Source organism: Scatophagus argus, chromosome 11 (genome assembly GCF_020382885.2).
Source record: "Scatophagus argus isolate fScaArg1 chromosome 11, fScaArg1.pri, whole genome shotgun sequence".
Taxonomy (NCBI): domain Eukaryota; kingdom Metazoa; phylum Chordata; class Actinopteri; family Scatophagidae; genus Scatophagus; species Scatophagus argus.
Window position 1 is genome coordinate 19,140,378 of NC_058503.1, and position 19,221 is coordinate 19,159,598.

The 19,221-nt window shown below is 42.3% G+C and overlaps 1 protein-coding gene and 1 long non-coding RNA gene across 6 annotated transcripts; one reads left to right on the top strand and one right to left on the bottom strand.

Moving 5' to 3' along the window:
* The first annotated feature begins 1,582 nt into the window (after positions 1-1,582).
* asb1 (ankyrin repeat and SOCS box containing 1) lies at positions 1,583-8,540 on the top strand. The gene is made up of 5 exons (XM_046404398.1): positions 1,583-1,881; positions 3,025-3,163; positions 5,462-5,764; positions 6,265-6,647; positions 7,457-8,540. Exons 1-5 carry the CDS (start codon positions 1,785-1,787, stop codon positions 7,585-7,587), a joined length of 1,053 nt encoding a protein of 350 aa, XP_046260354.1. The 5' UTR covers positions 1,583-1,784; the 3' UTR covers positions 7,588-8,540.
* On the bottom strand, positions 6,498-15,095 carry LOC124067234. 5 transcript variants are annotated; one of them, XR_006844706.1, is made up of 8 exons: positions 15,081-15,095; positions 14,755-14,950; positions 13,671-14,012; positions 13,097-13,225; positions 11,773-11,994; positions 11,491-11,621; positions 11,278-11,370; positions 10,171-10,688 (listed from the first exon to the last, which is right to left on the bottom strand). It is a non-coding gene; the product is annotated as an uncharacterized LOC124067234 (long non-coding RNA). The 5 variants fall into 5 exon arrangements; XR_006844707.1 differs by having other exon boundaries at positions 13,671-14,067; XR_006844709.1 differs by lacking the exons at positions 14,755-14,950; positions 15,081-15,095 and adding an exon at positions 6,498-6,634 and having other exon boundaries at positions 10,490-10,688; positions 13,671-14,077.
* Positions 15,096-19,221: the final 4,126 nt, after the last annotated feature.

The following is a 19,221-nucleotide window of genomic DNA, read 5'->3' on the forward strand; positions in this document are numbered from 1 at the left end:
AAGTCGGAGACTTAGCTGTAGACACCTGCTTTCAGGAGAGACGCGGGCCCCAGTCTCAACAGGTGGATTAAAAATCAGCACAGTCCACGCAAAAGGACAGCTCAATTGTCCGTCTGTGTTTCCCTTTTAACTGTGGGGAACCTCAGAGGAGTGACTTCAGAAAACCCCCTCTGTTGATTTTGTCCTTTCAATTTGACAATAGATTGTGCTGCTGCTAAGTGAACGCACCTCTTAACTTTAGGCCCAAGTGAAAGGCCTGGTCACGTTTTTAACTTTAATCTTGAACATGAACACTGACTTTTGTGTGGGTGAAGCACATAGTCAGGATCTGGTGTGGTCAAATAACAATCGGACTTTTTATTCTGCTTTAATTTAATTACTATTAAATGTTTGAAGTCAGTGGGATGAACTTCTCCCTCTGCTCCTGTGTGACAGTATGGGTTTGAGTCTGTTTGTGTACTTACCTTGCGTTATACTGTATGTCTCAGAATTATAAATGCAAATCACTGCTAGCTGGCCTGGAATCTGCTCTTAAAAACAACTGACTGACTTTATTTTTCCTTGTCTCTACAGAGCTGGAGGTCTGTAAGCAACTTGTCCACTTATGGGGGCACATGGCACTGTTGACCTGTCCATTTATTTTTAGAGCACAACCAGGGCCTCGGTGTTGAAAGTTCATCTATCAACAGGCAGTGTAGAGCCATGGCTGCGTGCCTCTCTGGGGTATGTTACTCACCCAGGAATGGTTTACTGAATTTTGCAGTCACTCAGACTGCCTCGATGCGACCAGCAGCTGAACAGATTGGCCTGATCCTCGTGGACATGAGGAACGAGCTTGTAGAAGCTGTAGGAGTTAATAAATCCAAACTCCTTTCCTTGGATCTTGGGCCCTTTGACCTTCAAAATGACCCTCCAGGAGCTGGGCTTGATTACACAGCAGCATGAAAATACTTAATGATGTGCCTCCAAATTGCACAAATATATAGATAGATAGATTCATCTCTTAGTATTGCAGTATTTTTCTCAAACAGAGTTTAGTACGTGTATCAGGATCGGTTTTGAAATTAAAATGGTTTACAATATGACTGCCCCAAAACTCTATAAACATTGACTGTGCGACGACATGTTCCCCGTGTGTTACAGTTTACAATTTAAAAAAAGAAATCAACGCTTCGTAATTTCACATGTTTTAGGCCAACTAAATAAATAATAAAAATTGTATTGTACAGAATTCTATTGCTGGCACTGAGGGAAAAGGCTTTGAAACAGCACATATCTGCTGAAAGTATGCATGAACATCTGCCCATTTGTATTTTCTTATACTGACATAACCATTTCTGAATTCCCACTTTTACTGCTCTGATTTAATTACATTTGTTTGTTTGTTTATTTATCGGATCGTCGGAAGTTATGCCTTTTAAAAAAGCTGCATTTTTCAAAATGGTTTAATTTTTTTTTATATATATATTTTGATATATGGATATCCATATATATTGATATGATTAATTTGTCTGGCTTTCCGAACCAGTTTGCATCCATATAATAAACAAAACTGTCAGCTCAGGTGAAAAGCGACGTTTCCCCTTTAAATCCGCACAGCTGAGCGCATCCAGGAAGCAGCCGCGCGCGCAGCGAGCTGAGCGTCACCAGCACAGTCACGTTTGTTTATTTTGATGTCTCTCGTCTGATTTTAGATCGTCGGTTTTCCCGCATCTGGAGAGGAACCAGCGTCGGTGTGCCGTCCCAGCGCTACTCTCGGGTGGACGGTGTTACATTTCAGGAGCATGGCCGACGGTCCAGAAGCCGATGTGGACGACCCGCCCAGTGTTCATTTCCCTCCGCTCATCACCGTCTCTGATCTGCCCGGCGCCACCGCTGCAGGTAACCGCGGCCGAGTGAAGTGCGGTGATTCATCGGGCCTGTCAGGGGAGCGTGTGTCCTCCGTGTGTCTAAGAGGACAGCACAGGCGGTAACAGCAGCATGACAACGTTGATGTGGTGCTGTTGAGGGCCGTCTGTGCACTAAGGTGTGGCCCGTCACTTCATACGTACAGCACGTCAGGAGTTAGAAACCCTGCGTGGGCTGCAGTCTGGCCCACGCTGCATCTGCACTGTTGTCATAGCCTGCGAATGAGACACTTAAAATGCATGATCAGGACACGAGGTCCACCGCCAGTGCACGTTTTCTGCAAATGTGAACACAATAATACAAACACCTGCACAATGACGTCCTTAATTTTATTTTATTTATTATTTAATGTTATTGTGGAGTATTCAGATCCCGTAAAAATACTCTGAAGTAAGAGTTCGAAATGTAAGATAAAGTATTCAGTGTCCTTTAAGTATCAAAAGTTAAAGTATATCATTGCAGAGAAATATCCCTTGTGACTGTTGTACTATTGTATATATTATTTTGTGACAGTAAGGTACACAAAGTTTTGAGTGGCTACCAGGGATCAAATGTGGAAAAATGAGGAACTAACTTCTAGTTAACCATTTGCTAATCACATTTTACAGAATATTAACTGGTAAGCTAATGATTAGGTGATCAACATTAATTAATTAAGATTAGTTTGTGAATATCTGGGACCGCTTTCTTCATGAGTGCTTCCTCATTAATTCATTACTAATGACTTAAACAAACGTGACAAAAGCTACCTTCTGGAAGCTTGTCGTAGATGTCTTATTAGACACGAGCTGCCCAGAAACATGACGAGTAATTTTACAACAGAATGACTGATTCTTCCCGCACTGAGAAGGGACGCTTACACAGTTATGTAACAAAATAATATGCAGTGAGAAAAATACTCTCAATCACATCTGGGCTGAGGGAGCTGAAAAATGAATTATGCATACAGCACATACAGCAGCTTTTTGAAAGATGTGATATTTCTTTGTAGACTGGGTAATTATTATTAGATTTCAGTAATATGTGTTGGCCACAAACAAGTCGTGATTTATGAGTTGCACAGCCAGCCGTGGGTTGACAGGTTCTGATTTTCTTTTATCTGTGTGTCCTCACCAGGCCGTAACCTGAAGGAATGGCTCCAGGAACAGTTCTGCGACAAACCTCTGGAGCAGGACGACATGCGGCTCCACAATGCGGCCTACGTCGGGGATTTGGACACGCTGAGGAACCTGCTGCAGGAAGACGGCTTCAAACGGTGGGAGGGAATAATAACATTAATATAATGACACTGGGTTTGATAGGTGGAATTGCAGGTGCAGACAGGACTGCCAGAGATCATGGGAGGATAATGTCTGCTGTATGTCAAGTTTTCTTAGATCACTGAGTGATTACTGTCAGACAAAAAGGGTTTCATGATTTATTTTCACACATGATGACCTTGCTAGCAATACAGCTTTACGTCGGACACCAACCTGGTCTTTTACACAACTTAATGTTTGTTTTTGTTGGGTAAAACTAGTCTTTGTCCCTGACTGGTCAACGTGTACTCCATCTTACTGCAGAAATGGCAGATTTTGTCCGGAGCTTTGATGTGCAGTGCTAAGTGGTTTGTGGTTTCCGTGCTGTGTGGGTTTGTTTGGTAGCTTTGCTAAGTGACAGCGTGGGATACACACATGCTGTACAGAATTATGCCCATATGCATCTCTTTGAGAATAAGAGAGCGGAGGAACACACACCAGCATTGGAGCGGTGCTGACCATGGCGGCAGTCATGTTGAAACGCTGACCACAAGTGTGCGACTGCCCTCCTTCACACCGACACATTCTACCATCAAACATACACTGTATGGTCAAAAGTATTGGGATGGGGCTGTTTTTCAGGGTTTGGGCTCAGCCCCTCTTTGGACAATGCTACGCGTCCAACTTTGTGGCAACAGTTTGTTGAAGGCCCTTTTCTATTCCAGCATGACTGTGCCCCAGTGCACAAAGCAAAGCTCCATGAAGACATGGTTGGATGAGTTTGGTGTGGAAGAACTTGACTGGCCCACACAGAGCCCTGACCTCAACCCCATCCAACACCTTTGGGATGAACTGGAACGGAGATTGTGAGCCAGGCCTTTTGGTCCAACATCAGTGTCAGACCTCACAAATGCTCTGCTGCATGAATGGACAAACATTCCCACAGAAACACTCCAACATGTTGTGGAAAACCTTCCCAGAAGACTGGGAGCTGTTAGAGCTGCAGAGCTGTCTGTGGATTTAGAATGCGATGTCATTAAAGTCCCTGTTGGAGTAATGGTCAGGTGTCCCAATACTTTTGTTCATATAGTGCATATGTGTGCTTATACTGGCCCGGCGTATAATTATATCCGGCCCGCGAGCTCATTTCATATAGATCTATTATGATTGTTACTAATGGCCCGCCAATATGAAGCGCTGATAACACACGAACTACAGGTCCCATAATGCAGCGCAACTGCCGCCTTGCCTTACTATTGGCTACCGGGGAACATTCCCGCGTCAATCAAGTCGAGCTCTGTTGCCGTATACTGCCGAGGCTGTTGATTTTGTTAGCCTAGCTTGCTCTTTTACGATTATTTTCAACACAACAACAACGTCTCTACTGGCGTGATTAGCGCACTGCTCCCTCCTGTCGGAAAGCGGTCACGAAACACCCACCAGTGTCGCCCTGGGCTCGAAAGGGTGATGCAACGGAGTGGGAAAGCCGCAATGCATTGTGGGCTTTTCGGGCAACCGAGAAGCGTTTTTTTATGCCGGCTGCATGCGTGATGCTGCTCTTGTGTTCTGTTGTTTTGTTTCATGAAGTTAAAACATGGTGCTAACGTGCGGTGTCGTTAACTGACACAATCGTTCACACGATCGCTTCGGTAAAACAAACGATCGGGTGAGTTTTTTTCTCATTTCCTACGGACGTCGGATCTGTGAGCTAACGAGGAGACGCCGAATGGCCTGGAGAGCAGCCGTGAGACGACCAAACATGACTGTCAACGCAATCACCCGACACATGTTGGTGTGTTCACGGCATTTTCACACTGGTGTTGGTGGTGTTTTTCTGAAAATGAAATGAATGGCTGCTTATTTCTGTTTATCCTTAACATGTCAGCCACAGGAAAATCTCCTCACCTGCTACATGCTCATATGGCGACAAACACCAGCATGTTCGTATTTCTAACTTGTTTTGACAGGAGATTTACACATATATATATTTATTAATTTAATTTGGAATGATATTCCTGTCTGTTTTTATTCTGTATGTTTAAAAATGTCTTCATACTGATTAGCCCACCTCCCTATATAGACTCAATCCATGGCCTAAAATAGATACTGCCACCTACTGGCAGAAATGCATACAACACTTGTGAACACAGAAAATAACCAATTTGGCTCCTACAACTGGTGTAGGGTTATGCAGGGTTATTTAACTCCAACCCCACAGTGGTTGCATGCAGCTCTCATACGTGTTTCCAATCCTCACACCCAGCCAACATGTTAATACACACTAATACCCAAGCTCTTCTCTCTCTGGTTGCCAGGCGAATCAATGAGAAGTCCGTGTGGTGTTGCGGCTGTCTGCCTTGTACCCCTCTGCGGATCGCGGCCACGGCAGGACACGCTGCCTGCGTGGCCTATCTGATCGCCCAGGGAGCCGAAGTGGACTTAGTTGACGTGAAAGGTCAAACAGCCCTGTACGTAGCTGTGGTTAACGGTCACTTGGACTGTGTCCGGATCCTCCTGGAAGCCGGAGCTGATCCCAACGGAAGTCGGCACCACCGCAGCACCCCGCTGTACCACGCTGCCCGGGTCGGAAGGCTGGACATACTGCAGGAGCTCATCAGGTGAGGATCAGGAGGGGATCAGTCTGGCTTTTCTCACTTCTCATACACAGGCTGAAGGCGTATCTTCGCACAGGATACCAACAATAAGATTTCTCTGGTATCCATTTGTAGTGGCAGGTCTCCTCATGCTAAACCTGACCATCTTTCAGCCTTTCCTTTTTTGGTTTTGTGTAACTTTTTAACAACATTGGTTTTATTTATTTGTTCTGCATTTCGATCTCCTTCTAGCTTTGCGATGTGGTGTATTTCTTTTGCTTCAGGCAGCAGTTTGTTTATTTTCTGACTTGGAGACGGAAGAGGCAAAAAGTTTTACCCACATTTTTCTGATGTAGACACCTTTTTTTGCACATTATGTATTCTAAATCTGACCCAGCATGTAGTAAAGGGTTTCTCTTTAAAAGTTTTTATTTCAGGAGAATTTTCTTTGCAGACAACCAATGTATGTAGTTTCTTTGGAGGACATCAAGGTTTTAGCTGTACCCATGGTTTCCTCTGTCCAGGTTCAATGCTGATGTAGACATGGACCACCAACTGGGTCCCCGGCTCCTCTTAAGTGCTCGCACCCTCAACACCCTGGTGGTGTGTCCTCTCTACATCAGCGCAGCCTACCACCACCTCCACTGTTTCCAGCTGCTGCTCCAGGCCGGCGCTCAGCCTGATTTCAACTACACGGGGCCTGTCTGCCAGGAGGCTCTGACCCGCGGCCTGGCCTCCTGCCTGCTAGATGCTGTACTGCGACATGGATGTGAGGTGGCCTTCATCCACCTGCTGCTGGATCATGGAGCCAACCCGGCCCTCGTGCCCTGGGATGAATCGGAGCTGGAGGCTCCTAACAGGAGGAAGGTGGATCCGGAGGCGCTCAAGGCCTTCCTGGAGGCAAGAAGTGAGTAAAATAGTGGAATATGCAGGCATCAGTGAGGGCTGATATATTCCTAACTGAAGGAAGGGTAGTAATCTATGTAGTGTAAGAATTCTAACAAATATATTACATTTTTAAAAGTCAAAAGAAACAAGTTTGGGCATAAGGGCCCTGTAAGCAGTTCCCCAAGTGACAGGGTTGGACAGCACCTCACTTCATTCTGTTGATCACCCAACATCATTCTGTATTTATTTGCTGCCAGGATGATCGTGTTTCTGTCTCCACCCCTTGTATGGAGCAGCCTTCTTGTCACTAAATAGCTTGTGTTGTAACTGTGGTTCAACTGGCATGAACTGCAGGTGCTTGACAACATGGCACAGTTTTAAAAAAAATAAAACAAACGGAGGCTGAGTTCCATTAAGCTGCTTCAGTTTAGGGTCTTGTTCCACTGTTGTGGCTTACTGGGATACCACGCTAATGTTCTAAGTGAGACCTGTGCTTCTCCTACTATTACAAGTCAAAATGTCTGCTGTGGAAAATGTTCATGTGGCACATCTTTAGTAGTGGTTCAGAGAAAGACAGTAAACTTTTCCAGTTTATTTGGTTCCAGGATTTACATGTCATAGGCACTTTGTAATGCATATTAGAATGACTGTTTTTTATATTATGTCTCACCAGTTGACAGCTCAGACCATAAAAGCGAGGGGCTGACATGACTAACAACATGACCGGCAGAGAAAAAAAGAAAAGCATTTAGAGCAAGTTAATTCAGCGATAATACAAAAATGACCTGTTCCCTGTTAACATGGCGCCTTTGCTCTTTCTCCTCACAGGACGCCCGGGTAGGCTGACACACCTGTGTCGCATCAGGATCCGCAGAGCCATGGGCAAAAGTCGTCTAAAACACATACCCTCGTTACCGCTGCCACAGCCCATCAAGAACTTCCTGCTACACCAAAACTGACAACCTTTCACCTTCTGCACTTCTGCACAGCACAGTCAACCCCCACACCAGTCCCCAGGTTGGAGCGTTTTGTGAGCTCAGTTTGCTAATTACTTATTATTTTCTAACAACGAACAGTTAGTTCAAATTTTTTTTCAAATATTTTGAAGTTATTTATTGAAATGCTTCTCAACTTATCAGAGAAGCCTTATTGTGTCCGTACAGTGTGCATCCTACACGCATGTCCTCCCGAATCACCTGAATGTGTTCTGGTCCTGCCTCAGTAGCACTTTTCAGCTCAAAAACCATAGTGAGAATGTCATTCAGTTTGAAGCGTTGACTTAATCATGCTATGTGTTATACATCCTGTTCAGATTCAGAGGAACATTACTCAGATCAGGCTCCTTGAATGGCTAATTTATCTGTTTTATATCAACTTGGATTTTAGGCCTTTTGCCAACTGTCAGCCTGAGAGAAAGCAGAGTGCAACAACCCAGTGTGTCTAAGCTTATACTGTACATCACTTAAGCCAGAAGTGATTACTGGTGTGAAGTGGAACAATAATAAAGGTGTCCTAGATTAGATCTGTATTCTACTTATGTATTCATTAGTAATTTGTCTGGATTGTGGGTTAGTAAACTACCAACACTGACGTTCTGTGTTTACATTTCTTTATCAGCTATGGGTTCCTCTTTAACCGTATGCCTTACACTGAGTTTTGGAAGACTGATCAGACCAAAAATACTAAATTTCTAGATGTTTCCTAAGGGGGAATCTTATAATGTGCAGTTTAAGGGCAGTGCATTAGTGTTTAAGTTAAGGTCTGTAATTGAAACAGTGATGGCAAGAGACGTGTTTACAGCCTGTGTCTAGCTATTGATTTGTGTAACGATGAAGGAGACTTTGTAGCATGTACGGTTTATTTAACAATACTCTCTGTGAATGAAATGTACTGATGACGACTTACCCAGAAAGATGCTGTCTCTGTGAGTCATTTGCACCTTTTGTCTACAGCGCATGTCTCTTGCAGAGTTTTGTTTCTCACGCATTTTTACCTGTCAACACTAGAGGTCATTGCATTTTGCTTTGTACATCCCATCTTTATTTGCACACAGTAAATGTACAATAATTCTGTATTCTCTTCTGGAAGTTTTTTCATCAGCAGAGCAGATTCTTCAAAAGATCCCTTTCCGTGCTTCCTGTTCTGCCATTCAGTGACTATGAGAGAATTATTTCTTCTTCTTTCCCTTCCAACATCTGTTCTTATCCAAATTATCTGAGTCAGTGTCATGGGCAGGGTCTCAGAGGAGTGTTGGGTTTGGCTAAATCTAATGAAAGATTTAGCCAAGCCAAGCAGCCTGGGCTTTTGATCCAGCACAGCTTCAGCACACTATTAGTTAATCTTGAGAAACAGCTCCAGTGAAATTCCCCTCGTATGCAGCACATTATGTATCCTTTTTACAGCTTCACACCCCCAGGGGAAGTGATCGTTTGCTGTCCCTGGGGACACGTTTAATCTGCCATTAGGACTATAGGACTGAATCCTACCAGAGCCAGCTTTTTTATTTATTGTTTCCAAAAATGTGAAGGCGAGAAGACTGCTCTTCTATAAAAAGCTTAATATCAAGAACCTTCACGAAAAGGCCTAAAAGTGGGGTCATTCTGTAATCATTATACACTTGGTACTCCACAAGTAGCATGGCGTCGTGCTCTAATAAGAGCGTTTCTGAACCCAGCCGATGAGGACACTTGTCAAACAGTCTTAACATGTTGGCCACTGTGTCGATCACTAAGCTGACTGAGCTCCACCTCCTTCTACTCCTGCAGTCTTGTTGCTGTCTGTTTTCCCCCGTTGTCTTGTGATTTGTGATATCCTCCAGGGGGAGTAAATACAATTTAATAAAAGTGTGATAGAGTGCTAGATGGGGACATTTGTTATTGTTGTGAAGCTGATAAATGAATCAAGATGTCATGAAGTTTGAGAAAACCGCAGTTTGGTGAAAACCCAACTGGCCCCTGTGGAAAATGCAGAGCCTGGGAAGCCCGAGTGGAAGCAGCAGGGAGCACAAGTGCTGAGGGGTGGAGAGGGCTCTCCATCCAAAAAGTTCTGCTTAAGACTCAAGAGGACAGACTGGGTTCCTCTCTGCAAAAGGCTTGGGTGGAATTAAAGATTTCCTGCAAACATTTCCAGAGAACGATTCTCTTCCCAGAACAAGACTTGATCATTCTTTTATGTAAATGAACAAAAGCACCTGTTCAAATACTATACTCTTCATCACATTTTCTCAGTAACACCTTCATGATCAGTGGAAACTAAGAATGTCCAAATTTGGTGAATTCTTCTGCCTAAACGAGAGATTAAGTGTTCCTTCACACCCTCTTGGATAAGTTGGAAAATTCACTGTCACAGAGATAAAAACAGAGTGTTTTTCTGAGCTCATGAAGCCATGTGGTTCTCACAAGAGCCCTTGTGAGAACCACAACACTACAAGGTTATGCACTGTAAATTCTAACAAGTTGAGTTTACTTAAAGAAATTTAGGAAACCGATTACCTTGGGAAAAGTAAGTAAACAAACTTAACTGTGTGAAGTAGTGTGAAATTCTTATATTTAAGTAAGCTTTACTTTATTTTGAAGTTGTAACTTAATGTATCTCAGTACAGTTAAATTCAAATCAAGTTGCTGCGTCCCCAAGGTTACTTCAGCAATCTGAATAAAATCTGATAATTAAAACTGAATTATTACATAGAACTGTACTTGTACATACATCTTCAAAGCAGCAAAATGTAAGTCAGCTCTTTAACAACTTTGATATATTCAACATTTGTTGCAGAAGCACACTACACTCTAATGCTAAACATCATATACTGTCGTCTGAGGTTCAACAACATCTTCTGGATGAAGTCAAATGTGTTCTTCATACCTTTGGGGTAATCCAGATGGTGTGCACACATTAAGCCGAACAGAAGACAAAGTGCATGAGAGGTTGTGGGAATCTCATCCGTGACAATGTTGCCTTCAAGGACGATTGCAGTGCTGTTAATCAAAGGTGGCGTCTCCTCAGTCATGATTGTAAGAACACCAACACGCACCTGTGTGAAGTCACATGCAGAGTCCGAATCCTGCATTAAAAATAAAAGAACACAAATAAATAAAGGTTGTTATAGCGTGTTCACTCTTATGATGCACAACATCACATAGAAGAAACAAGCACTCTGGAATACTGTCTTAGAGAGCTCTTTAGATTATGAGCAGGCAGAAATGGCTGCATTTCAGCATCAAGTCTTAACAAAAAAATAAAAAAGGCATACAGCTTCATCTGGGAAGCTCAGATTTGGCTCAAACTTTGAATGCATTGAGAATCATATAAAACATAGATGTGTTGTTGCAATTTAGTGATATAACCTTCTAAACACAATTCTGTATCGGGCAGAAATTGAAATGAAACATTTTCACCATAGACTAAATGGAAAATTACTTTCCTTCAGCATCACATGTGAGGCATCAAATTTGATTAAAAATATGTCACTTGTTTAATGTTGTGACAACCTCACTTAAATATGTTTGGTTTGCAAAGTGTGAATACAGGCTATAATTACTAACCTGACCTCAGTTTTTGGGAACTGTACTATTGGCTAAACCTGAGGTCTGATGATGTCCCAAAATGTGCACTGTGTGATGGTCAGTCATTATCATCATAAATGTACTTACTGAGCAGCTGAGGAAGAATTCGCTGGAATTATCTCCAAGGTACAGGAGCAGACATTGCAGGACACCAGTGCGTGCTGTGGTGATGTCATTGGTCTCATGGAAAAGATGACAAAAAAGAATAAGCAGAAGACTATATGAAAGCAAACTTATTTGGAAAAAAAAATTCAGTGGATGTGTGTGCTCAAGTTACAAAGTTGAATTCTAAAGAATTACTTGTACTGTAGTAGCAGCTGTAGGCCTAGCTGAAGTTTGCAAGCACGCTACCATAAGGTGGGAATGATGAAGAATCTGAAACAACATGTACTTGTGAGGAGGCGATCGAGCGACTGGCACCAAACAGTTGTCTATATTCAATAAGATAAAACCAAAAAACATTTGTCACATTTATCATCATTTTTTTTTACAAAGGTTTTTAATGTAATAAATGTGCAATGGTGAATCAAAGTAAGATACAAAAATAAACAAAAAAAAAAAAATTACTAAGAGTGACAATACCGTCTTGGAAGGATTTTGGTCCGGTCTACTGAGAAAGCTTCTTATCAAGCAGCAGTGAGGGAGGAGGTGCAGTGGGACGAAAAGCTGCGGCTGCTGCTGAGTTGGTCTGGCTGGGTAAGACCGTTATCTGGTACCCTGGTGGTCAATACAGTCTTGGTGACCGAGGGTACCTCTTTTCCAACTGCCGCCAACTTCACTGTCACAGACACCACATAAGGTAGGCTATATGGAGAAAAAAATAAAAACAAAAAAAGTATTAAATCAGTACAATTTTAACAGTCACGTGTTACCACATTATCATGTCCTTCATATCTAAGCAAGATTAAATGATGACCTGGTCAATACTGTTTCAATGTTTCCAGATTAGCGTATTAAAACAGACAGCAGTGCCTATGAAAACCTCCTTACTCAGACAAAATGTATTACTTAAGGATAAGCATCACTAATTAATCTGACCTGCATTTTTGAATGTCTAAATGAAAGTGGGACCTTGTCTCCTTTCTTCTGTGTTGGTTTGTTGGTTTTATTATTTATGGCCTCATACCACCTGCATGAAATAAACCAAACTGAGTAAAGTCACTAGTCTGTGCCAGGCATCAGCATTGATCAAAATACTGTAGTTATAAATAAGTGTAAAAATTATTGAGTGTAATGTACGGTTGTGACTGCTATGATAACATGATACTGTAGAAAAGTACGACGGCAGCGCTCGACTTCCGTGCTCATCGCGGCTCCAGTTGCCGGCGACGGCCGTGGATCGGCCCGCTGCTCCAGCGCTTCACTCGGCCTGCATTTCCCTTTCTCTACTGGGTCAGTTATGACCGCTGTGTGGAGCAGCGGACGTGTACTGAGCCCGAGAAGAAGCGCTCAGTTTGAATGTTGTGTCTATAAACTGCGACCAACAAACCTTAACTGACCTTAGCTAATGTTTACGTCCCAGCACGAGCAGGACCGCACCCCGACACACGTATAAGTTCTGCTGCCTGGAACTGAAGCACGGAGCCCATAGCCTGTTAAGCTAACTCTTACAGCTAAATTAGCAGCTCGTCGTAATCCAGCAGCTAACAGACAGGAACCGGTGGAGACATGATAAATATGAACACTACACTGGGGCTCGGTCCAGACAGAGTCAGAGCACTTTTAATCGGATTCGCTCACGCTGAACTGCTGCTAACGTTAGCTCTGTGAACCCGCACAGACACACACACAAGCTAACATGCCAACGGAAAGTCGGAAAGTCAGAGATGTCGGCTTTCTTCGAACAACTCTCATCCCAAACATTAAATTATACTGACGAGATTACAAACAAAAGCTTTAAACTTACCAAAATCAACGATGGAATCAGCCTTCGGTGAGAGTTGGACGACTTTGACCTCTTGCGTTTGAATGAGTTTGGCGGTAGCGGTAGATGCGCGCTAACCGGAAATGGACATGCGCACTGGGGTGCACAGCTCTGTAACTTAAAAACTCGATGAGAAAAAGTAAACCTAAAAAACTAGTGAATATGATATGTATGAATTAAGTTAAATGCACTATTCCATCTTAAGTCAGGACATCGTTTGCATTTACAGTGTGATGTCCCTCTACAATATGATGCATTGCTGTGGATGAAACTACCCAACAGTATATAAAGTAGTTGAAATGGGCTCATCCTGAAACACCTACAGCAGTTAACTGCGGCATAAGCATTAATCAGATACAATGTAAAACGCTGACGGGGGATATTTTATTCCAGAAAGAGACAGAAAGTCTCTTTACTTTTGACACATGAATAACATTTTGCTGATCGCACTTACATACATTTTAATTCAGCAAGATTTTGAGTGCAGCACTTTTACTTATAATGGGGTATTTTTATAAATTGATATATATAGAGAGAGGAGTATTAATACTTTTACCTCAGTATAGAATTTGAATCCTTGTTCCACTTCTCCTTGGATGTGACAAAACTGCACAACTGTCACATGAGGTCTCTAGATGGCACTATCCTCCTTCCAAGCATGGCAGACATCTCGATGTCTCTCAGTATCTCTCTTTCTTCTCGTGTCTCTTTCTTTCCCATGTCTGCCTTTGTCTCTCTTTCTCTCCTTTACATCTTCCTCCATTTCTTTCTTTCCATTTCACCCCATTTATCCTCTGCGAGCCTCTTCTGAGTTTGCCACAAAGGATTCAACTGTGGACCTCAGCATGTGTCCTCAAGAGCCTCATCCTTTCAGAACTCGGGTCTTTCATTGACAAAACTCACACACAGTGAGAAAGACACAGAATGAAGCAGGGATTTGGTAAACCATCTTCCTGTGGAGAGATTCCGTTGCCAGAGACTCGTCTTTCCAGTCAAACTTATTTTATATTACAGTTTATTTTGGAAGGCACCCTGCCATGCTTGATAGATTCCTTGGTGAGTTATTAGAGAAGAGTTTCATAACAAAGTTATCAAACCAGCTCTTAAAAACAAGTCACTGAAGACACAACTCTCCCCTCTTTTGACTTCTAAATTCCAAACATCAGGAGAACATGTTTTATTGGTGACTGCTTTGCACAGGAAAACAAATCATGATCTGCATTAATAGATTTATTTAAACCCTAAAGTGGTTTTCTTTGGTCGTGTGTTTGCAAAGGCATAGAAACAGAGATGGTAAACGGCTTATTTCTTAAGAAAATCGCTGGAAGCCCGGAAAGTTTATTTGCACCACAAACTGCAATCAAAATCTCAACAGCCTCTGCTAATATCACCGCAGTGTTCCGCTTCGACTGGGGACCAGCATGCAAAGAGACGTTAAAAGCAGTGCAGCTCGCCTCATGAGGCGACCGCAGCTTTTAGACACGGATTAAAGCCTGTTTCCATGGATCTGGTGTTTTCACATAAAATACTGTTGACTTGTGTGTGTGTGCACATTAATATTTTAGTGGTGTTTACTTAATGGATATAGATCCTGTTTGTGTAAAACAGAGCAAAATTGGTTTGTTTTGATCAAAGCTCACCTGTAAGTTGTTAAGCACGTCCACCGCAGTCATTCGGCGTCTGCCTCTTCATCAGACGGCCTGCTCTCCTGCACTTGCACCGGCGTTTAGCCTCTTGCCATTTGGTAATTGCCACGCGCTTTAATTTGAATGATCTCATTCCTGAGGCGCTCCGGAACTCCTAGTTTCCTCCAATGACCACATCACTGTGTGTTTACTGCTGCCACACACACACACACACACACTCAGGTATGCTGAGTGCGGGGAAGATTTCTCGAGTTCAAACTTCAGCACACAGGCAGAGCGGGAGAGTTTGTTAAAGCATCATGCAGTTTAACGTGACTCACAGTTTGTGTTAACGGTCCCAGAAAAGCAGCCTTTCCCGCTTCAGCTCACGTCAGATCAATTGAGCAGGAACGCCCGGGTGTGGATGAGGGAGTATGAAAATATTGATCATTTTTCATGTTTGCGTCACACTGTAACCCAGCACATGTGGATTACAACCGCATGTCCGGAAGCACTTTTCCTCTATTAAGACCGTCTTGCGCTATAAACCACTCAATCACTGTTTAGTGCAGCACACGGAGAGAATTCCTTCAGCTTTATTGATATAATTAAGCAGTATATGGTTGGAAATATTGGAAGAATCTTAACTTATAAAAGTGTGTTTTAATAAGAAACCTCAGACGGGCTTAATGAGTCTTAATTTGACTGTTTTCCAAAGGAACCCCGGTAGTCGTGAAATGTGGCAAAGGCAGGAAGGATGTAAAGTGATTGCTTCTGTAATTACTGCTGCAGTGGGTAACTTTGCCCTTACAGTATACTTAATCAGTTCCTTCTCATTTGAGAGATGTTTCATTGTGTACTGCAGCTTTTCTCACAAGGTCTGACTTTCAAAAACAACGAAGCTGTAGAAACTAAGAGGTTGTAGTCAGTGCAAAGTTTCTGGAGTGTCATGGACTGAAAAATGCCACATTGGATTATATTAATATTCTCCATATTGACTCATTAGCAGCGGTGATGGGAAATGAGCTGGTGGACTGAGATCTTTGCCCTATTGTGATATTGCTATTCAGGCTTTATGAAGGTCATTATGAACAGAGCAATGTTCACTGGAATCAGGGCTTGATAAAGAAAGAAAAAATGCTCTGGTTTAACATCTGATTAAGCAAGTGTAATCAGAAACAGAGATATTTGATGTTTACTTAGAGATGAAAGGTGGCAAGGCTGGCAAGCCACATGCATCTCCCATCAGTCTGATGATTTCTTTTTCTAAATTTCATCTAGCACAATTATCATATCAAAATTTCACTTTACCCTGTGCTTTAGTTTGTGACCAAGTACCCAATTTGAATCTAGTGCTAAAGTGTTAGCTTGTTAACATGTGAAACTAAGATGGCTAACACTGCAGACATTACACTATACTTGACACAGGCATCATTGTGAGCTTGCTAGCTCGATATTTGCTGCAAACACAGCTTTGCCCAAGTCCAGCCTCACAGAGCCACGTTACAGTTTTGTTGTTTGATTATGTTAAAATAAGCTGCAGTTTCAATGTTAGTATTTATGCTCTTTCATTCATGTGAAACTTCTCTGTTTTATCTGGAGATCTAAACACTGACACAAGACTGCATGTGCACGGCCAAAATGCACAGATGTGATGAGCCTGCTAACAATCTAAATGCTATTATCCCACATTCAGCTGAAAAAAAAAACATAAAAACTTGCTAAATGTAAAAGTGGAAAGTTTAGGAACAAACAGTCATTTTTTCTTTTTTAGTAATCGTCCCTGACTTGATGCTGTGTATCTGAGTTTGTGAGCCTGGGGATCAGTTAATGGCTGCACGACCATGTCCATTAGACCAAACTATCCATGCTTAATTACTTCCTTAGAGCTGGACTGCTCATAGGAAGGATTTTCTGCCACTGACAAGATCCTGTGGTTGCAGTTAGAAGGGGTGTCTTGGATGAGGAACAAAGCTGCAGAGCTGTCGTGGACGGTTGGGTTTGAGGACTGTGGGTCTGCTCCTCTTCTTCCTCCTTCTTGCTCCCCTCACAAAACGAACCAGGGACCATTGGGCAGCGTCCCAAACCACCGCCTGACAACAACATGGGCAAAAAGAAACCCCAGTTAAACAGAAGAGGGTAGAAAAGGAAGAGAGTCATTCAGTGGCCACCACTGTGGGAATGTTGTAAACTGTGCTTTCCTGAGGCCTTGGGAATCCCACACCAGAGCTGGAACCTGCGGGCATGGAAAACGGGGCCTGCCTCCCCTGAGAGAGGACATGTCAGATACAGAACAACATCACTTGATCACTCTGGGTGGGGGAGCTGGTAGTGACGCACTTTCTCTACTGTGCATTGGGGGGGCAGTTTGAAGGGACAGAAAATCTAAATATTACAATACCAAGGGCAAATTTTGTTGACGTACAGAGGTACTGCACTTTACACCTTTGGAACAAAAGAATTTGCGGTTTCTAACTTGCAATCAGAGTCTTACATTCATTGATCCAGTTAAACCCTCTTGGACCCATACTTTAGACAGCTGCCCAGACAGGGGCACCAGGTTCATGGTGTGGCAGGCAGGTTGTGGTGATTCAGCTGCAAATTTATTTGTTATTATGCACTAAATGACGTACTGTACAAAATGAAAATGATAAGCAGTGGGGCCTCTTTTATGCAGAAGCCCTGTGTCAAAATGTAGTTATGATCTGATTATTATTTAAATTCATATTATGTTCCTAAGGGGTGTATTCCTAAATAAACTGACACATATTAAACCTGGGGGGGGGGGGCAGGGTCATATTGCAGCAGATGAGCACGAGCCAAAAAGCTCACGGTCAGAGCCTCCTCGTGGCTGCATCTCACTGCACCTCTTTGTCTGCAAGAAATGAATGCGTTCTGTTGTGCTTTGTGGTCTCAACATACAAATGTGGACAATGGGAAACACTTTCGCCTCCTGGGCATTCATAGTATGTGCACAGGAAAAATGTCAGAAGTAGCTGTGTGAAGCTTGAAAGTGCCTTCAGAGAGCACAGCAGCAACAACTGTGCAGGTCTGCTGCTTGCCACTCTGTGCAAATTGGCTCTGATGAAGTCCTCAGATCACACAGTAATTGATCATTAATTTGAGGCATACCAGAAACTTCTTTTTCCTTTACCCTCCAATGTTTTAGTTTCAGCGTTCTCCTTGTGATTTTCAGCTTTAATTACTAGCAGCTTTACATGTTTAGATTTTATGCATACAAAACATATCAAGAGCTTATAAAATATGACATTTGTGACAAATTAAACTCCCGAACATTATACACATGTACAGCTGAAGCAACTGATCAGTTAGTCAGTTGTTCTTCAAATACATTTCATTGTTCACGTTTCACAAATGTGAAGATTTTCTCCTTTTCCTTTTAATTATTGTAATTGATTTTTAATAACTTTTATGTTTGGGCTGTTGGTTAGACAGTAAAAAGTGTCACTATTTGCTCTGTGTAAGTATGGTGACATTTCTCAGTATTTTCTGAATTTTTTACAGATCAAACAATCAACCAATTAATAAAGAGAATAATCAGCAGATTAATCCATCGTGAAAATAATCATTGGATATAATCTCAGACAAAATAGTTCAAGCTTCACCACAACCAGCCACAGCAGTAAAATCCTGCTTTCACATTAATGCATGAGTCAGAAAAAAAATCAATGGATAACAGACACTTACTGAGTACTTTTACTACTAAGTAAATTAGTTTTTAGGTAATTTTTTCTGATACATACTTTTAGTCAAGTAAAATTTGCATTGCAAGACCTTTTAGGTCTGCTATTATTACTTTAAGCACTACACAAAGCATGAGAGTTTTACTGGTTGCTGGCCTGGGATCAGACCCTGCTGAGACCCTCTTTACAAACATGGACAGGCCTCAGAACATTTGTTTATTATTGTATTAGAGAGATCAATACATATTTGAGAGAACTGAATGACAGTACCAGTATGAAACCTAATGAAATTTAAGTACTTTAAATTAAATAGGAAAGACTACGTGCTGATGCTTGAGTAGAGGCCTGCATACAGTATGTGCATATTTGTCCCTGTGTACAGGTTCAGCTGCGAGGCCACAGTGGAGCACCACATCAAATCAACCATTTCCTCCACTGATAAGCAGCTTCCCAGAGCTTCGTAAAAGAGCTCGAAGAGTTAAAAAGACACGAAGGGAAATGGTTTTGGCAACAGTCAAACTGAGCTCTACACACTTCAGAAAACCTAAAATCTGGTTTTACTCAGATATGTGAAACGTTCTTCATATGATGCGAAACATTTTTATTTGTTTCCAACGAACACATCACTGTTTTGGCTGGTATAACTGCGGCGTTTGTGTGTGTGTGTGTGTGTGTGTTTACTCACAAACAATGGAGAATGCGGAGGCACAAACTTATTCAGTAGTTGAAGATTCTTTCAAATCTACCACTACTACAACCACAGCTCCACCTGGGAATT

Excerpts from the sequence above, each read along its gene's own strand:
- asb1 (XM_046404398.1), top strand. The coding sequence starts at position 1,785 with ATGGCCGACGGTCCAGAAGCCGATGTGGACGACCCGCCCAGTGTTCAT. Across the intron at positions 3,164-5,461 it reads CAGGAAGACGGCTTCAAACG|GCGAATCAATGAGAAGTCCG; the intron begins GTGGGAGGGAAT and ends TCTGGTTGCCAG. Across the intron at positions 5,765-6,264 it reads ATACTGCAGGAGCTCATCAG|GTTCAATGCTGATGTAGACA; the intron begins GTGAGGATCAGG and ends TCCTCTGTCCAG.